The 16,661-nt window shown below is 34.0% G+C and overlaps 1 protein-coding gene across 1 annotated transcript in view; it reads right to left on the bottom strand.

Annotated features, from left to right (window-relative positions):
* LOC110541090 (ankyrin repeat domain-containing protein 26-like) overlaps positions 1-16,661 on the bottom strand; it is a 194,165-nt gene that overhangs the window by 79,224 nt on the left and 98,280 nt on the right. Inside the window, 5 exon segments of the mRNA XM_060371561.1 lie at positions 1,711-1,804; positions 11,000-11,070; positions 13,838-13,922; positions 14,400-14,470; positions 16,319-16,397. Of these exon segments, the coding sequence (XP_060227544.1) occupies positions 1,711-1,804; positions 11,000-11,070; positions 13,838-13,922; positions 14,400-14,470; positions 16,319-16,397 (400 nt within the window).

The raw sequence follows: 16,661 nt of genomic DNA, 5'->3' as shown, positions 1-16,661 counted from the left end.
TAGTATCCAATTCTGTTTTTTGTAACAGCATTTTATTCTAAACATATATTTAATTTAAAATTCTTTAAAATGCCTGTATTTGGCATATCACTGCTATCTATTTATTGAATTTATTGAATACAGAATTCCAAAAATTAAAAAAAGGTAAGAGTGTATTTCTTTAATGGAACCCTTACAACCAAATATTACATTAAATTATAATAATGCATTAAATAACTTTCTGTGGGCTGAAATTTAGAAATTGAAAACTGATGTTAATATGTTAAAATAAAAATATAATTTGTTATACATAAATTTTTATAATGAATAAGCACGTGTGTATAACAATAAAAGAGAAGTTAATAAAATATTCACATTGTGTGTGATAATTGTATTACTATAATGTTCCCATAAAGGTTGGATATATGTATTGTGCCTGAACAACTTGTGTGAGAAGAAGAATAAACTATGAGTTACATTATCGTTTGATATTGATACATGGTAGATAAAGAAAATAAAATTGTGTTTCCAATTAAATATTACATATTAACTCACTACACGTTAATAAATTCTGATATATAGTAAGATTAACAATTTGAGTATTCAAGGAAGACCTTTTATAATGAATTTTGCTTTTAAAATTGTTATACATTAGTTTGGCATACCATCTTTATACTCAAAAGAATGTATGAAAAGGCTTTTTTTTTCCATCTGCTTTAGATCTACTGGTGTCATCCATGTTCAGGTTACGATGAGGCAGTCTTGTTGGTGAGACTCCCACAGATTTGAAAAAAGAGTGATAGGGAGGGGGAAGTGGCACCTAAGTCAGGCTTCCCTGCCATCAATAAGACCTACAGGGAGCCTTGATTATTGGCCCACAACTCACAGAACTTATAAACCCCAGAGGTGAGAGATTGGCATGAGCTCTGTTATCGTCATGCACATTATGTTTGAGTAGATTTGTTTTTAATAATGAGTTGGCTTTAGTTCCTTTACTTGTTATTCGTTCTTAAAATATAACCTTGAGCTCATCCCTATCATCTCCCCCAAACTGAAGTATGTCAATTATCTGACTTCTTATCCACTGATATATTTCTAGATCTCTCTGTAAATAAGCTATGGAGTTATTTTCAAGCCTGTTGTTTTAACATGTATGATCCTTTTTGAAGTAACCACACTTTGAATAACATTCTTACATGCAAGGCTGACTGAATATGTTCATATGTGACTGTGATAATTAAAACACAGCTGATCAAGATGATTACTTAACATTTGGTAAGGCTCAAAAAGAAGGAAATATAAAAAGACAGAAAAATTAAAGTTCTTTTTTGAACAAATTTGTGTCTCAAAACATAATTTATATATTGAGCATGTATAGGTTCCATCAATTATTTTTATAAAAACGTAATTTTAATTTTCAACTTTCCATTATTTATTCATGTCAAATTTCCTTTCAGGCATTCTCATTTATTTTCTTATTTTTTTCCCTTTCTTTCTAACTACTTATATTATTAAATTCATAAAATAAATATTACCTTATTATAAAGTTACACAGTTACATTTCAGATCTCAACATTATAAATTTTAAATGTCACTGAAACTCTATAATATATTTACTTAGTTCCATATTACACACATTATTTCTTACTACACATTTGATACGCAACTCTTGGTACTTTAAATATATTGTTAGCCCTGATTTGAAAAATATATATAACATGCAACTCTTACCTTTCCCTCTTCTACTTAGAATATTTGCAGATCTTGGAATTAGCCCCATCAATAAATGACGGATTCGCCTTTGTTGAAAGTGCTTTACATTGTCCTAGTAAAACAGGTATCAAATTAAGTTAACTCAGTTTTTTTCCAGTTACTCCATAGTAAAAGAAATTCCCTATTTTAAAAACCAGTATTTCATTATTTCTTAGTCAAACCCTAGTATATTATTATAAAAATATAGAAAGAGTATATAATGTGTGCTGTCTAGATGAAGTCCGTGACTATACTCATCTGGTAGGAGAAGTGTAAACTTCACATTGTAAGAGAGAGAGAATATATTCAAGGATAAGGCATTGGTGATGTATCTATTTCAACAAAGACTAACTTCAGGATGCAGCATCACATTTTTCATAAAAAGTTTAGGTACTTAAACAGACAGGTAGAACCCTGGGGTTTGATGATCAGCCAACCCAACGCTACTTGGCAAGACCCAGGCCAGTGGGGGAATCTGTCTCAAACCAAAAGTAGACAGTGCCTAACAAATGGTGTCTAGTGTCCAAGGTCATCCTCTGCCCCCACTGTGCACAGTGCCCAACACACAAAGAATTAAACAAGTTTATTTTCAGAAATTTTGTAAGAAGACAATGAAATGCTTCACAGTATCAACATGATAACGCTCCCTCTCCCTGTACCTTATTGAATTTGAAATCTCTACCACAGTTTCTCATAACTATTTATTTGTTTTGTTTTTATTCTATTAGCTTATGAGATAAGGGCTCACTGTCTGGCCTGGAACTTGTTATGTATTATTAGGCTTGTCTCAAACTGACAGAGATCCTAGTACCTCTTAAACATTTGAGCTTGGATTAAAAGTGTGTATGACCAGGCTAAACTTGGCACTTTCTTATAATGTGTGTCTTTTCTCAAGGCATTACTTTTTGGGAATTATTTAAATTAAAAAAATTATATTGAAAAATTAATATATTAAGTTCATTCTATTTCTTTTATTTTTTCTTGTATTTTTTCATTTATACTATTAATTATTTATTTACTTTATATCCTGATCTCAGCTTCTTCTCCCTCCTCTCTTCCCAGTTCCTCCATCTTACCTCTCCTGGCCCCCATATGCCCTCCCTTTTTTCTCAGAAAATGTGAGGCCTCACATGGATACAATCAGCCTTGGCATAGCAAGTTGCTGTAAGAGTAAGTGTATCTTCTCTTACTGAGGCTAGAAGAGGTTGCTCAGTTAGGAGAGAGGAATCTAAAGACTGGCAGCAGAGCCAGAGACAGTACACAAACATACTATCACCAACAATATTATAATAAAATAAACTCAGAATTCTTTGTTATTAATATCTCTCAATATCAATGGAATCTACTCTTCAATATAAAGACACATTACCAGAATGGATCCATAAACAGGATCCAACATTATGCTGCATACAAGAAACACAACTCAGCAACAAAGGTACTACACCTCAGAATAAAGGGTTGGAAAAAATATTTCTAAGTAAATAAACAAAAGATGATGTAGTCATCCTAATGTCTAATAAAATAAACTTCAACCAAAATTAATCAAAAGAGATGGGGAAGGACATGTCATACACATCAAAAGAAAAAGTCCACCAAGAAGACATCTCAATACTGAACATCTATGTGACAAATACAAAAGAACTCACATTTGTGAAAGAAACATTGCTAAAGGTTAAATTACACATTGATACTTACACATTAATAGTAGATTTTTACCACCTCACTCTCAACAATGGACAAATAATCGAGACAGAAACTAAACAGTGAAATAATAAAACTAACTATTATGACTCAAATTAACATAGTAGATATCTGTAGAACTTTTCACCCAAATACAAAAGAATATACCTTCTCAGCATCACAGAGAACCTTCTCCAAAATTGACCATATAGTCAGACACAAAGCAAACTTCAACTAATACAAGAAAATTAAATTAACCCATTGTATTTTATCAGATTACCATGGATTAAAGCTGGACATCAACAAAAACAGAAATTACAAAACGACAACACACTAATAGAAACTGAAAAAAATCCCTACTTAATGACTACTGGGTCAGCGAATAAATAAATAAATTAGAGACTTTTAAGATTCTTTGAAAATGAAGGCACAAAATATACAAACTTATGGAAAACAATGAAAGAAGTGCTAAGAATCTTTATAGAACTAAGTGCCAGCATAAAGAAATTGGATACATCTCACATAAGCAACTTAACAGCTAACCTGAAAGCTCTAGAAAAAAAAGCAGCAAACACACTCAAGAGTAGTAGATGCAGGAAATAATCAAACTCAGAGCTGAAATCAGGACATTAAAAGAAAAATACAAAGAATCCATGAAAACAAAAACTGGTTATTTCAGAAAATTAACAAGATAGACAAAAACTAAGCCAATCTAACTAAAAGGCAGAGAAAAAAGAACCAAATCAACAAAATCAGGAATGAAAAGAAAGACATAACAGTAGACACTGAGGAAATTCAAAGAATCATTAGGTCTTACTTCAGAAACCTATACTTCATAAAATTGGATAATCCAAATGAAATGTACAATTTAATTGATAGATTCCACTTAACAAAGTTAGATAAAATTTAGGTAAACAAGTTAAATGGCCCTATAACCCCTAAAGAAAAAGAAGTGGTCATGAAAAGTCTCCCATGAAAAAAAAAAAAAAAAAAAAAAAAAAGCCCAAGACCAGATAATTTTAGAACAGAATTCTATCATATTTTCAAAGAAGAGATGATAGCAATACTCTTCAAGACATTACATACAATAGAAATAGAAGGAAAATTGCCAAACTCATTTTATAGGGGCACAGTCACCCTGATACCTAATCCACACAAAGACCCAACAAAGAAAAATAATTCAGAGCAATTTCCATTAGAACATTGATCCAATTGAACTCAACAAAACACCTGCAAACCAATTCCAAGAACACATCAAAAATAATGTCCACCATGATCAAATATGGTTCACCCCAGGTATGCGGGGGCGGTTCAATATATGAAAATCCGTCAAAATAATCCACCATATAAACAAACCAAAAGAAACAAACGACCTGATCATCTGCTTAGACACAGAAAAAGCTTTTCACAAAATTCAACACCTCTTCATGTTTAATGAATGTCTTGGCAAGATCAGGGATACAAGGCTTATACCTAAACACAATAAAGGCAACATACAACAAGCCAATACCAAAGATGAAATTTAATGAAAGGAAACTTAAAATAATTCACTAAAATCAGGAACGAGACAAGGATGTCCACTCTTCATATCTATTCAACAGAGTACTTGATGAGTACTAGAGCAATAGGGCAACTAAAGGATATCATGAGGGTACATATTGGAAAGGAAGAAGTTAAAGTATCAGTATTCACAGATGATATGATAGTATATATAAATGACCCCCACAATTCTACCAAAGAACTCTTACAGTTGATAAACACTTTTAGCAAAGTGTCTGGATTCAAAATTAACTAAAAAAAAAAAAATCAGTAGCAATTTTGTATACAAATGACAAATGGGTCAAGATAGAAATTAGGGAAACTACACCCTTCACAATAGGCACAAGTAATATAAAAGATCTGGAGGTAACTTTAACCAAACAAGTCAAAGAACCATATGACAAGAACTACAAGTATCTGAAGAAAGAAATTAAAGAACATATAAGAAGATGGAAAGTTCTTCCATGCTCATGGATTGGTAGAACTAACATAGTAAAAGTGGCCGTTTTATCAAAAGCAACATACAGATTCAATGCACTTTATCAATACCAATATAATTCTTTACAGTCCTTGAAAGAACAGTTCTTAACTTCATATGGAAAAGCAAACAACAATAATAAAACAGAATAGCTAAAACAATCCTACACAATAAAAGAACTTCTGGAGGTATCTCCACCCCTAAATTCAAGCTATACTATAGAGCAAGAGTAGTAAAAGCTACATGGAATCAAATCGAAGACATCCCCCCAAACAAAACCACACACCCCTATGGAAACATCATTTTTGACAAAGGAACCAAAACCATACAATGAAAAAAAAAAGAAACATCTTCAACAAATGGTCTAATTGAAAGTCTACATGTAGAAAATAGATCCATATATTTCACCTTGAAAAAAACTCAAGTCTGAGTACATCAAAGACCTCAACATAAAACCAGATACACTAAATTTGGTATACAAAAAGTGGGGCTCAGCCTTGAACTCATTGACACAGGAGACAATGTCCTGAACAGAACACCAACAGCACAGGATCTGAAATCAACAATTAGTAAATGGAACCTCTTGAGACTGAAAATCTTCCGTAAGGCAAAGGACACTGTCAATAGAACAAAATGGCAGCCTACACAGGTTTGGAAAATATCTTCACCAACTTTTCGTTCAACAGAAGGCTAGTATCCAAAATATGTAAAGAACTAAAAAAAATTAAACAACAACAAAGCAAATAATCCAATCAAAAAAGGGGTTCAGAGCTAAACTGAGAATTCTCATAAAGGAATCTCTAATGGTTAAGAAGGACTTAAAGAAATGTTCAGGGTCCTTAGTCATTATAGAAATGCATATCAAAACAACTCTGAGATTTCATCTTCCACCCCTTATAATGGCTAATATAAAAAACTTTATTGACAACACACGCTAACAAGGATGTAAAGAAATGGGAACACCCCCCCCCCCAACACACTCCCTCGTTGCTGGTAGGAGTGCAAACTTGTACAACCACCTTGGAAATCAAACTGGTACCTTCTCATAAAATTGTGACTAAATCTACCTGGAGACCCAGCCATACCACTTCTGGGCATATGCCCAAAAGACACTCTACCATACTCCAATTCACAGACCCAAAGAAGATAAGTAACAGGGAGGACCCAAGGGAGGATTCTGAAATCACACTCTGAAAGGTAAATAGAACAGAGGCAACAAGGTAGGAAAGAGAGGCTCAAATAGAAATGAGGCTGGAGAGAACATACCTGAAGAGAATAAGAGTAGGAGGACAGAGGGCCTGCAGACAGAAGAGAAATTGTGGGCTGTGGCATTTCTGTAACAAAGTGGTGACCTTTGACATGATAAGCTTCTGGGAGGATATGGGGTGAGACTAGCTTAGAGCCTTAGTTCTAGCAGTCATGGAGACTGATGAAGATACCCTCTAAATAAACAATACTCCTAATGGAGGGACAGAAACACCAACCCATCTACAAAGCTTTGACCCAAGATTTACCCTGCCTACAAGAAGTGCAAAGATAAAAATAGAGCAGAAATTGAGGGAATGTTCACCTAATGCCTGGATCAATCTCATACTCACCCCATGGGAAAGAGACAACCACTAACGCTATTAATAATATTCTGCTATGCTTGCAGAGAGGAGCCTAGCTTAGCTGCTCTCTGAGAGGTCCCACCCAGCACCAGATCCCTAGACTCAAAGCCAAACATTGTGGAAAAGTAAGGGCAAAGATAGAAGGACCTGGAGGATAGGAGCTCTACAAGAAGACCAACAGAGCCAACTAACCAGAGCCCAGAGTGGCTTCCTGATGTTGAAACACTAACAAAGGACCTTACAGAGATGGGACCTAGGCCCCCTACACGGATGTAGTGGTAGGCAGCTCAGGCATCATGTGGATTCCCTAATAAAGGGAGCAGGTGTTGTCCCCGACACAGACTCTGTTGCCTACTTTTTGATCACACTCCTGGTGTTGCTGCCTCATAAGGCCACAGAGGAAGAGGATGTGCTCATTCCTTGTTTGACTTGATGTGGTGGGGTGGGTTGGTAAAAGGGCTCTTCTAATTTGAGGAGTGGGGTGCAGGGTATGGAGAAGAGGGAGGAAGGTTTGAACTGGCAGGAGAGGGGAGAGGGAGCTATGATCAGGATATAAAATAATTAAATACATAAGTAAATTTTTAACAAGAGAAAGACATATGAAAGGTGTGTTAAAACATCATAAAAATCAAAAGTATGTCAGTTGCAGAAAATATCATGCAACTGTAGATATTTGTATTTTCAAATTAAGCCAGCCTCAGAAAGACTAATACCATAATAATTCTCTTTGTTTAAGGCTCTCAGATTTTATGTACATAAATAAAATTGTGTAAATATATAATACAATTAAAGATGACACTGTTTTGTAACAATGGAATTAGTGAAAGAAGAGAAAGTGGATAACTGAGGATGGTGTGGAATGAGGGTATGGACTCAGCAAGTAATACTACTTTCTGATTACTTTTTATGTGGAAAACTGAAAACCTTTGAGAGCAACAGAAAAGTATAAAAGAGCATGAATTTTATATGAATTACTCAGAAATCCCCAAAAGATATATTGAGGTTCATTCTTAAAATATTAGAAAAGATTATTTTTCTCAGATATCAATTAATTCTGTATGGATAAATTCTGATCTGTGTTATTTCATGGTAGATTACAAGCATGTTTTGAAAAAAAGACAGGTAGGTTGTGATAGCTTCATCGTTTATCATTACAATTTGGAGGCGAATGGATAGAACTAGAAATGATCATCCTGAGTGAGGTAACCCAGACCCAGAAAGACACACATGCTATGTACTCACTTATAAGCTGATATTTGCTGTATGTTATCTACTAATCACAGACCCAAAGAAGCTAAGTAACAAGGAGGACCCAAGGAGAGCCCTTGATGGGAAAATAGCAGAAATGGATATAGAGAGGGAACTGGGTAGGAGAGGGTGTGGCAAGGAGGTGAGGGGTTCAGATCTGGGGAGAATGGTGAGGGGAGATGACAGGAATTGGAGAGAAAATGGAAACCAAGAGTGGTGGCATCACTGAGACAAGCTGCATACCGGTGACAGGTTAGGCTACAGGGAGGCCATGGGATTTTCTAGCTAACTCTCCCAGCCACTGGGGACATGGAGACTGAGGAGACCACCTTCTAGCCAGGAAAGACTTAATAGTGGTGGGAGGAGAACTCTACTTATTCTGTCTGTGAGATGTGCAGAAATAAGGGTAGAGACTGAGGGAAAGTCCAACCAATGCCCGGCTCAACCTGAGATCCACTCCATGGGAGTGAATCAACCCCTCACACCATTAATGATATTCTGCTAGGTTTGTAGACAGTAGCCTAGCATAACTGTTCTCTGAGAAGCACCACCAAGCAGCTAATCAAATCAGATGCTGAGACTCACAGTCAAGCATTAGGCAGAGCTTGGCGAGTCTTGTAGAAAAGTGTGGTGGTGGTGGAGGAGATAGTGGAAACAAGAATGCCACAGAAGACCAAGAGAATCAACTAACCAAGACCAATGGGACCTTGCAGAAATGGAAGCACCAACATGGACAGGACCTATGGTCCCCACACATCTTCATATGGGTAGCCTAGGAAGGTCAGCAGGTACTGTCTATTTCATGGACTTTGTTGCCTGCTTTCAATCACTTCCTCTTAAAGGGGCAGCCTTGCCTTGCATTGCTATGCATGCAGAGGATAAGTATGACCTGAGTCCTGATGAGACTTTTTGTGCTTGGGTTGGCTGGTGAGGAGTCTCTCCTTTTCTGAGGAGAAGGGAAGATGGGATAGGAGTAAGAGGGCAGAATGGAAGAACAGAAGGAGAGAAATGATGGGACTACAATTAGAATGTAAAGTGAATAAATAAATTAAACAATTAAAAACCAATGTAATGATAATTTAGTGTCTGCTTTATTTGGGAATAAGTATCTATTTTAGGTAAAAACTTCACTGAGAAAAAACTGTTTTTTGATATGACAAAATAAGGAAATATTGTTGAGTTCTACTTTTATAATATAAAGCATAGAATTTGCATATATAGTATTAAAGTTTTTACTAAATCAAATAATGAAGACAAAAGAAAAATCCTTTTTTTTTTAAGACTAATGGAAGTTTATTGAACGCTGAACAAAAACTGACCAGTCAGGGCCACAATCTGGACACAGGAGCCACTTGGAGCCAGAGTATGGCATCCTAAGGCAGGTTTTGTTTTGTTTTGTTTTCTTTTGGTTTGGTTTGGTTTGTTTGTGTTTGTTTGTTTGTTTGTTTTTGTAACCAGGTAACAAAACTGTAACCAGGTGAAAGAAACAAACCACAAATAGGTAACAACCAGGTATCCAGGTGTAGGAAGCTACATTACATCATTTTGACTAGTTAAACAGAGTGTTTAATTGGTTCTGCAGTTGGAGACTTCATTGAGTGTCCAGGTAACAAAGTATACGAAGTTTGAGAAATTAAACCATAGAAACACAATCAAAATGGAGACTTGGAGGCAAAATGGCTTCTGATAAGGTAAAGGCTACAGCAGGTGTTAACAGGAGCCAACGTTATGCTAAAAACTAAAGTAGGTCTCAATAGGACTGTAGAGTTTAAGCAGGGTAAGCAGGTTACAACACCTTAAGTTCTTTTTTTTTTTAGAACAAATCATAAAAAATATATTTTAGTGTGTGAATGAATCTTGCTTGGTGATCATTTGCACATTCTCTTTACATCACAAACATATATTATATTTAATATATATATATATAAAATGATAACATTCCTTTTTATTACACCACCAACATTTTTTTTTTGTGAACCAATGAAAAAAAAATGTTTCCTCAGATTTGGTAATATAATTAAAATACAGAGAAAAGCGTCATCTGTAATGTCCACTCATTTAGCTGATATTCAATAATTGCAACTAGTTGAGGTCATGAAAATAATGAAAATCTGGCTGTGACCTCTGGCCACAGATCTGATGACAATGACTGGTCAAAAAGGTATTTAGTATCAAAAATCATTAAAATGGCTGCAGAGAGATCTCACATATAGAGCAGTCAATGTCTACAGTTAGCTGTAAAATGCAAACTCAAATAATACAAAAAACCTAAAAAAAAGTATCTGAATTAGGTCAAGATCTAATCTATTTTAATGTTCACTCACATCAGTGGCTAGTAGTAGTCTCATATTTTTTGGTTCTTAAGTAGAATAAAAAGAAGTTTGAAGTTACTCTTTTTTTTATAAAACAACAGAAGATTTGTGTACCATTTTTCATGATTTCATATAGCTAGTAATAACAAATTTTGACTTAACAATTGAAGAATGAAATAAAGAAAAACATAGGAAAAAACATATCATGGAAACTATTATGGCCTTTTGTAGATACTAAGAAGGTTCAAATTTTCTAACTAAATACATTTAAATTTAAATCTTAAGCTATGGACCATTCTTTCCAAAGGTCTTTGTAAAAGAAAATTGAATTTAGCATATGGACACCTGTTTACATTAGCAAAATAACAGGGTTAAAATTTAGCAATTAAACTTTTACATACAGATGATTGAATGTTTTCACTGATATCAGTATTTCTCTGATTTTCCTCCAATTTCGCTTGTAAGTCTGCTTCTGTTGAAAGAATTCAGTGTTTATTTAGTTCAATAAAATTACAAATATAATCTTAAAGTGAGCTTTAAAATGTATAAAATCTTATAATGAAAATTATATTTTTATTTTCACATTTACAGTTTGTCAAATTTAATCTAAAACTGTAGGGACACTGAAGTAGAAAATACAATCAACAAGAACTTCAGTAGATGGAGTAAAGCATAAAGGTTCCATAGTCAGACAAAAACATATGTTAAATATACACCCACATATTCATATACCCAATGTTAATAAGCAATGTAAATTATGTATACAATCTGTGTATTACTGGAGTAAAGGGAAACTTTTATTTCGTCTTTATATAAACTCTCTTCCAATTTTGACTCCTAATGAAAGAATTTATAACCACGGAGGACCCTAAATATGTAAGTTAAAAAGTTCATGAGCAAAATAGACAGAAAAAAGTCAAATAAGAAATATATCATCTTTAAAACATAGGGAAAAGGGGGGAAATATTAGCAAACTAACAGCAAATAAGATAGAACAGCAACTAATAATTGATAATAGTGAAATGTCTAGATAAGCACAACACAGATATTCTCACATCAAATTTTATCTTCACTGTAGTCACAACACCTAAGACAGAGAGTCACCTTGGAATTCCAGAAAGATGAATGGACAAAGAAATGTGAAACCAAAATATGGGGAAAAAAAAGAGATTACTCTGCTGAACCAACTATACCAGAATTAGTCTAAGATTTTCAAAATCATATTTCCAACCTTCTGTTCACATGTAGGTCTAAATTTACCTACGGAATACATATATGTAGGTATATGTATATGTAAATGTGTATGTTTTATGGGTAAGTATATATAAATGTGTATGTGTATATGGATATAAATATGTATATGTTTGTGTGTGTTTGTAGTATCTGCGTATGTCTGTATCTGTATGTTTATCAGATTTAAGTGTAGAAAGGGGACTAGAAGAGAGGAGGAGAGGTATGAAGAGGAAAGGAGTGATGGCAATATAAAATATTATGTGTGACAATAAAATCAGAAAGGGTACCAAACTTTGGGCAAAGTGCAGGGAATCTTTTGAAAGAAGGGGCAGATAGAAAGACCTGGCGGGGACAGGAGCTCCACAGGGACAGAAAAAAAAAATCTGGGCACTGGGATCTTTTCTGAGACTGATACTCCAACCAAAGACCATTCACAGATGTAGCCCATGGAAGCTCAGTCCAAGTGGGTTCCCTGGTAATGGGAACAGGGACTGTCTCTGACATGAACTCAGTGGCTGGTTCTTTGATCACTTCCTCTTAAGGGGGAAGTAGCCTTACCAGGCCACAGAGGAAGACAATGCAGCCAGTCCTGATGAGACCTGACAGGGTAGGGTCAGATAGAAGAGGAGAAGGACCTCCCCTATCAGTGGACTTGGAGAGGGGCATGTGAGGAGATGAATGAAGAAGGGTAGGGTTAGGAGGGGAGGAAGGAGGGGACTATAGTTGGGATAGTAAGTGAATAAACTGTAATTAATAAAAAATAAATAAATTTAAAAATCAGAAAGGGTGTCTATGTGTAGAGAAAACAGGACTAACGTTACATGGGAGAAAACCAGGGGATAGTGAGTAGGCCATTAAAAGAATACATAAGACTTCATGTATGAAATTGCCTCAGTATAATGACTAAAATATTTTATTTAATACTTGGAACCAATAACTTAAAAGCTATAAGGTTTAGCACACCATGTATATAGTAAAGATTTATGGATAACTTTCAAATTATGTACAAAGCCTTTGAAGAGTTTGTTTCTGTTTGAAAATGAGAAAGTGCTACCTAAATATGAGAGAGAGAATGAATATTAATAATAAGAACAAAAGAGATATGATTCCAAAATATGTGTGTATGTGGCTGGCTCTTTGATCTCCTCCCTCTGAGGAAGAAAATCCTGATGAGACCTGATAGGCTAGGGTCAGAGGTAATGGAGAGAGGACCTCCCTATAAGTGAACTTGAGGAGGGGAATGAGAGGAAGTTAGGGAAGGAAGGTGAGATTGGGAGGGGAGAAGGGAGGAGGCTATAGCTGGGATACATAATGAATAAACTGTATTTAATAAAAATAATATATTTAAAAAAATAAAAAATGAAGCAAATTGAAATTCATGGAATTTTCAAATAATATATCAAGCAAAATTATCTCTCAACACTATAGACAATAACCTATTCAGTGAGTATACTTTAATTTTATTCTTCACTTTGTATTTTCTATTCAATTTCTTAATTTTTGAAATTCTTCAAATAAAAATAGTTAACAATGTAGTTCTCATGCCCCTCTCATTTTGACAATCACAACATAAAATGTACTGAATTTTCATGTTATATAAAGCATTACCACTGAATACATTTTAATTCTTATTACAATTTGATAAGCAAGTACTGGGCTATTAAATATATTGTTCCATCTGATTTTAACAATGTCTCAAATGATACATTAAGTCTCTTTTGAGGGTTGATGATAATTAAGTCTCTTTTGAGGGCTTTATTTTGTATAGTGTATAGTTTATTCACTTTATATTCCTATTGCAGCCCTCTTCCTTGTCTCCTCCTGGTCCCACCCTCCCCCTCTCTTAAGCCTTATTCTCCTCCTCTAGTCCACAGAAAGGAGGAGTCCTCCTCCCCTACCTTCTGACCCTAGCCTATCAAATCTCATCAGGACTTCCTGCATCCTCTTCCTCTGTGACCTGGCAAGGCTACCTCACCAGGGAGAAGTTACCAAAGAGCAGAACTTACCTTCTCCTTCATTGAGATTCGTGAATCTTGGACTTATTCCAGTTGAATGAGAAATATGCATTGGTGGGAGATGCATAATGCTTTCCTGCCAAAATCAATATCAAAAGTGATTTCCACGAATATTTACCAAGGACTTCACCATAACATAAAAAAATCCTATTTTAAAGCAACTGTTTTTGAAACTAAAGAAGCATGGCTCTCCAAACTCAGAAAAAAACAGGAATACAAAATATTTTTTAAAAATTCAGAAATATATAAAATAACCAGAATATCAGTGCATACTAGTTACCTTTAATTACTTCTAATTAAAAATATCCTACATCTCATAACAAAAGAGGAATAAAAGAAAGGAACTGTGTAGGATAAATATAAGAACAAATCATAGAGAAAGTTTAGGTATGAATGACTGTATATTCTAAGAAAGTTCCAAAATTCTAACCAGATCAATTTTAATTGACTAGTCAAGATAAAGACATATAGATAAAAAATTCATTTAGCTTATGACAATTTGTTTTATATGAGAAAATACCAAAGTAGCAATTCAAACTTAATACTGACTTACAGATGGTTGAGAATTGGTATTGCGTTCAAGATTGGTTTGAGTTTTCACTGATGTATTTTGTAATTCAGCAACTGTTGAATTTTTTTATGAATTTAAACAAAAACAAAAACAAAAATTAAAATAAGAAATAACATTTTGAACTGAGGAGTCTTTATACCCAAAAACTAAAGTTTAAAATTTGTTATTTTCACAATTAAATATTTTTCTAACTTTAATTTTTAATTATGTTTAATATTCTACTGCACATATATTGCTGTAGAAAATGTAATTAACAAGGACAATGATTTGGATTATAAAGCTTTACAAATGAGGACCATATGGCCCCAGCAAAGAATTCTATCAGAATTTCATTGAAAATAACACAAATACTCTATTTCACAAAAAAATATAAAATTAAAAAAACATTTCAAATTATTTTATGAAGCCAGTATCACCCTAATATCAAGACTATATGAAGACTCCCTAAATAAATTATATGGCATTATCTCTGAAGAATATAGAAATTTAGAAAGATTCATACTGTAAAAATGGATACACTATCATTAGTGATTTATATATTTAATACAATCTTTATCAAATTCCAATTCACTTCTTAGAGAAGATGAAAAAAATCATCTTAATTTCTACACATAAACAATAAAATTTTCAAGATAGCCAAAACAATCCTGAACAGTAAAAAAGAATATAAAAGTATCACCATTTTAGGTTGCAAATTATAGTTCAGAGCTATATTAATGAAAACAACATGGTAATGAAAAACACAGAGTCATAGATCAATGAAATAGAATTGAGGACCCAGGTATAAACTCATGCTTCTATATCTACCTGTTTTTGACAAAGACCAATAATACACACTGAGGAAATGATTGTGAAAGCACTACTAGCCAAATTAAATAGCTATATGCAGAAGAATAAAACAAGGACTCTTGCCTCATCCAGCACGAAATTCAACTACAAACTGGCCAACGATCTCAACATAAGATCTGATACCATTAATTTGATAGAGGAAAAAGAATACACTTGAACTCATTGACATAGAGGGAAACTAAACCTTCTGAATGGGACCACAATAGCATGGATTCTAAGCCCCAAAATTATTAAGTGAAACCTCATGAAACTAATGACATTTTTATCAATGAATGACACTTTCATAATGATAACTGATGACATTTCATATCATTCGTTGCTTCTACCTGATGCTCTCATCTTGGCTTACATTCAGTATGATGCTGTCTTTTTTCCATTGGATGGTTTTGGCTTCCTTGTCAAAAATCAAGTATTTATAGGTTTGTGGTTTTATTTCTGGGTCTTCTATTCAGTTCTGTGGATTCACCTTTCTGCTTCTATGCCACTACCATGCAGTTTTTATTACTCTGGTTTTGTAACATAGTTTGAGATCAGGGATGGAATTACCTCCAGATGATCTGTTGTTGTACAGTATCGTTTTGGAAATTCTGGGTTTTTTGTTTCTCCATATGAAGTTGAGAATTTTTCTTTCAAGGTCTGTAAAGAATTGTATTGGTATTTTGATGGGAATGGCATTGAATCTGTAGATTGCTTTTGGTAGAATGGCCATTTTCACTATGTTAATCCTACCGATCCATGAGCACAAGAGATCCTTTCTGTCTTCTGATATCTTCTTCAATTTCTGTCTTCAGAGACTTGAGTTAACACCACTATCTTATTTCTTGGAATTCCTCAAGTAACAAATATTCTACCAGTGTAGTTACAATTGGGTTTTCACCTTGACACTCTCAATTTAATATTGAGAAATTTTACATGGTTAGTAATGTATTACCACCTAACAAGCTGAATTCCTCTACACATTTTAAATGAAACTTTTGAGTCTCATAAAAGTTATTCCTACCTCTGAAATTAATAAAATTTTTGAAATGACTTCCTGATGATATAATCATTACCTTTTCCTCCTTCATTTAGAAGATCTGTGGGTATTGATAAATGAGGAACATGCCACAGTTGATAATCTGACATGTCATCCTGCTAAGACAAATACCAGCAGTTAGTTCCATGAAGATTTCTAATCACAATGCAGTAAACCTATTTCCTATTATAAAAGTATATCTTTTTATAATTAAGAAATAGTTACACCATTCCAGATGAAATCTTTTTTAGGTTAAATGGGTTTGGTTCTGTGAGTTTCCACTGTCTCATCCATCTGGGCTTATAAAGACTTAAATGATAATAAGTATAATTTCTCCTTTTATTCTTTTACTCATGGTGACAATGTTTTCTTTTCATATC

This window comes from Meriones unguiculatus, chromosome 18, assembly GCF_030254825.1.
Source record: "Meriones unguiculatus strain TT.TT164.6M chromosome 18, Bangor_MerUng_6.1, whole genome shotgun sequence".
NCBI lineage: Eukaryota > Metazoa > Chordata > Mammalia > Rodentia > Muridae > Meriones > Meriones unguiculatus.
This window is presented reverse-complemented; position numbering and strand designations above follow the sequence as displayed.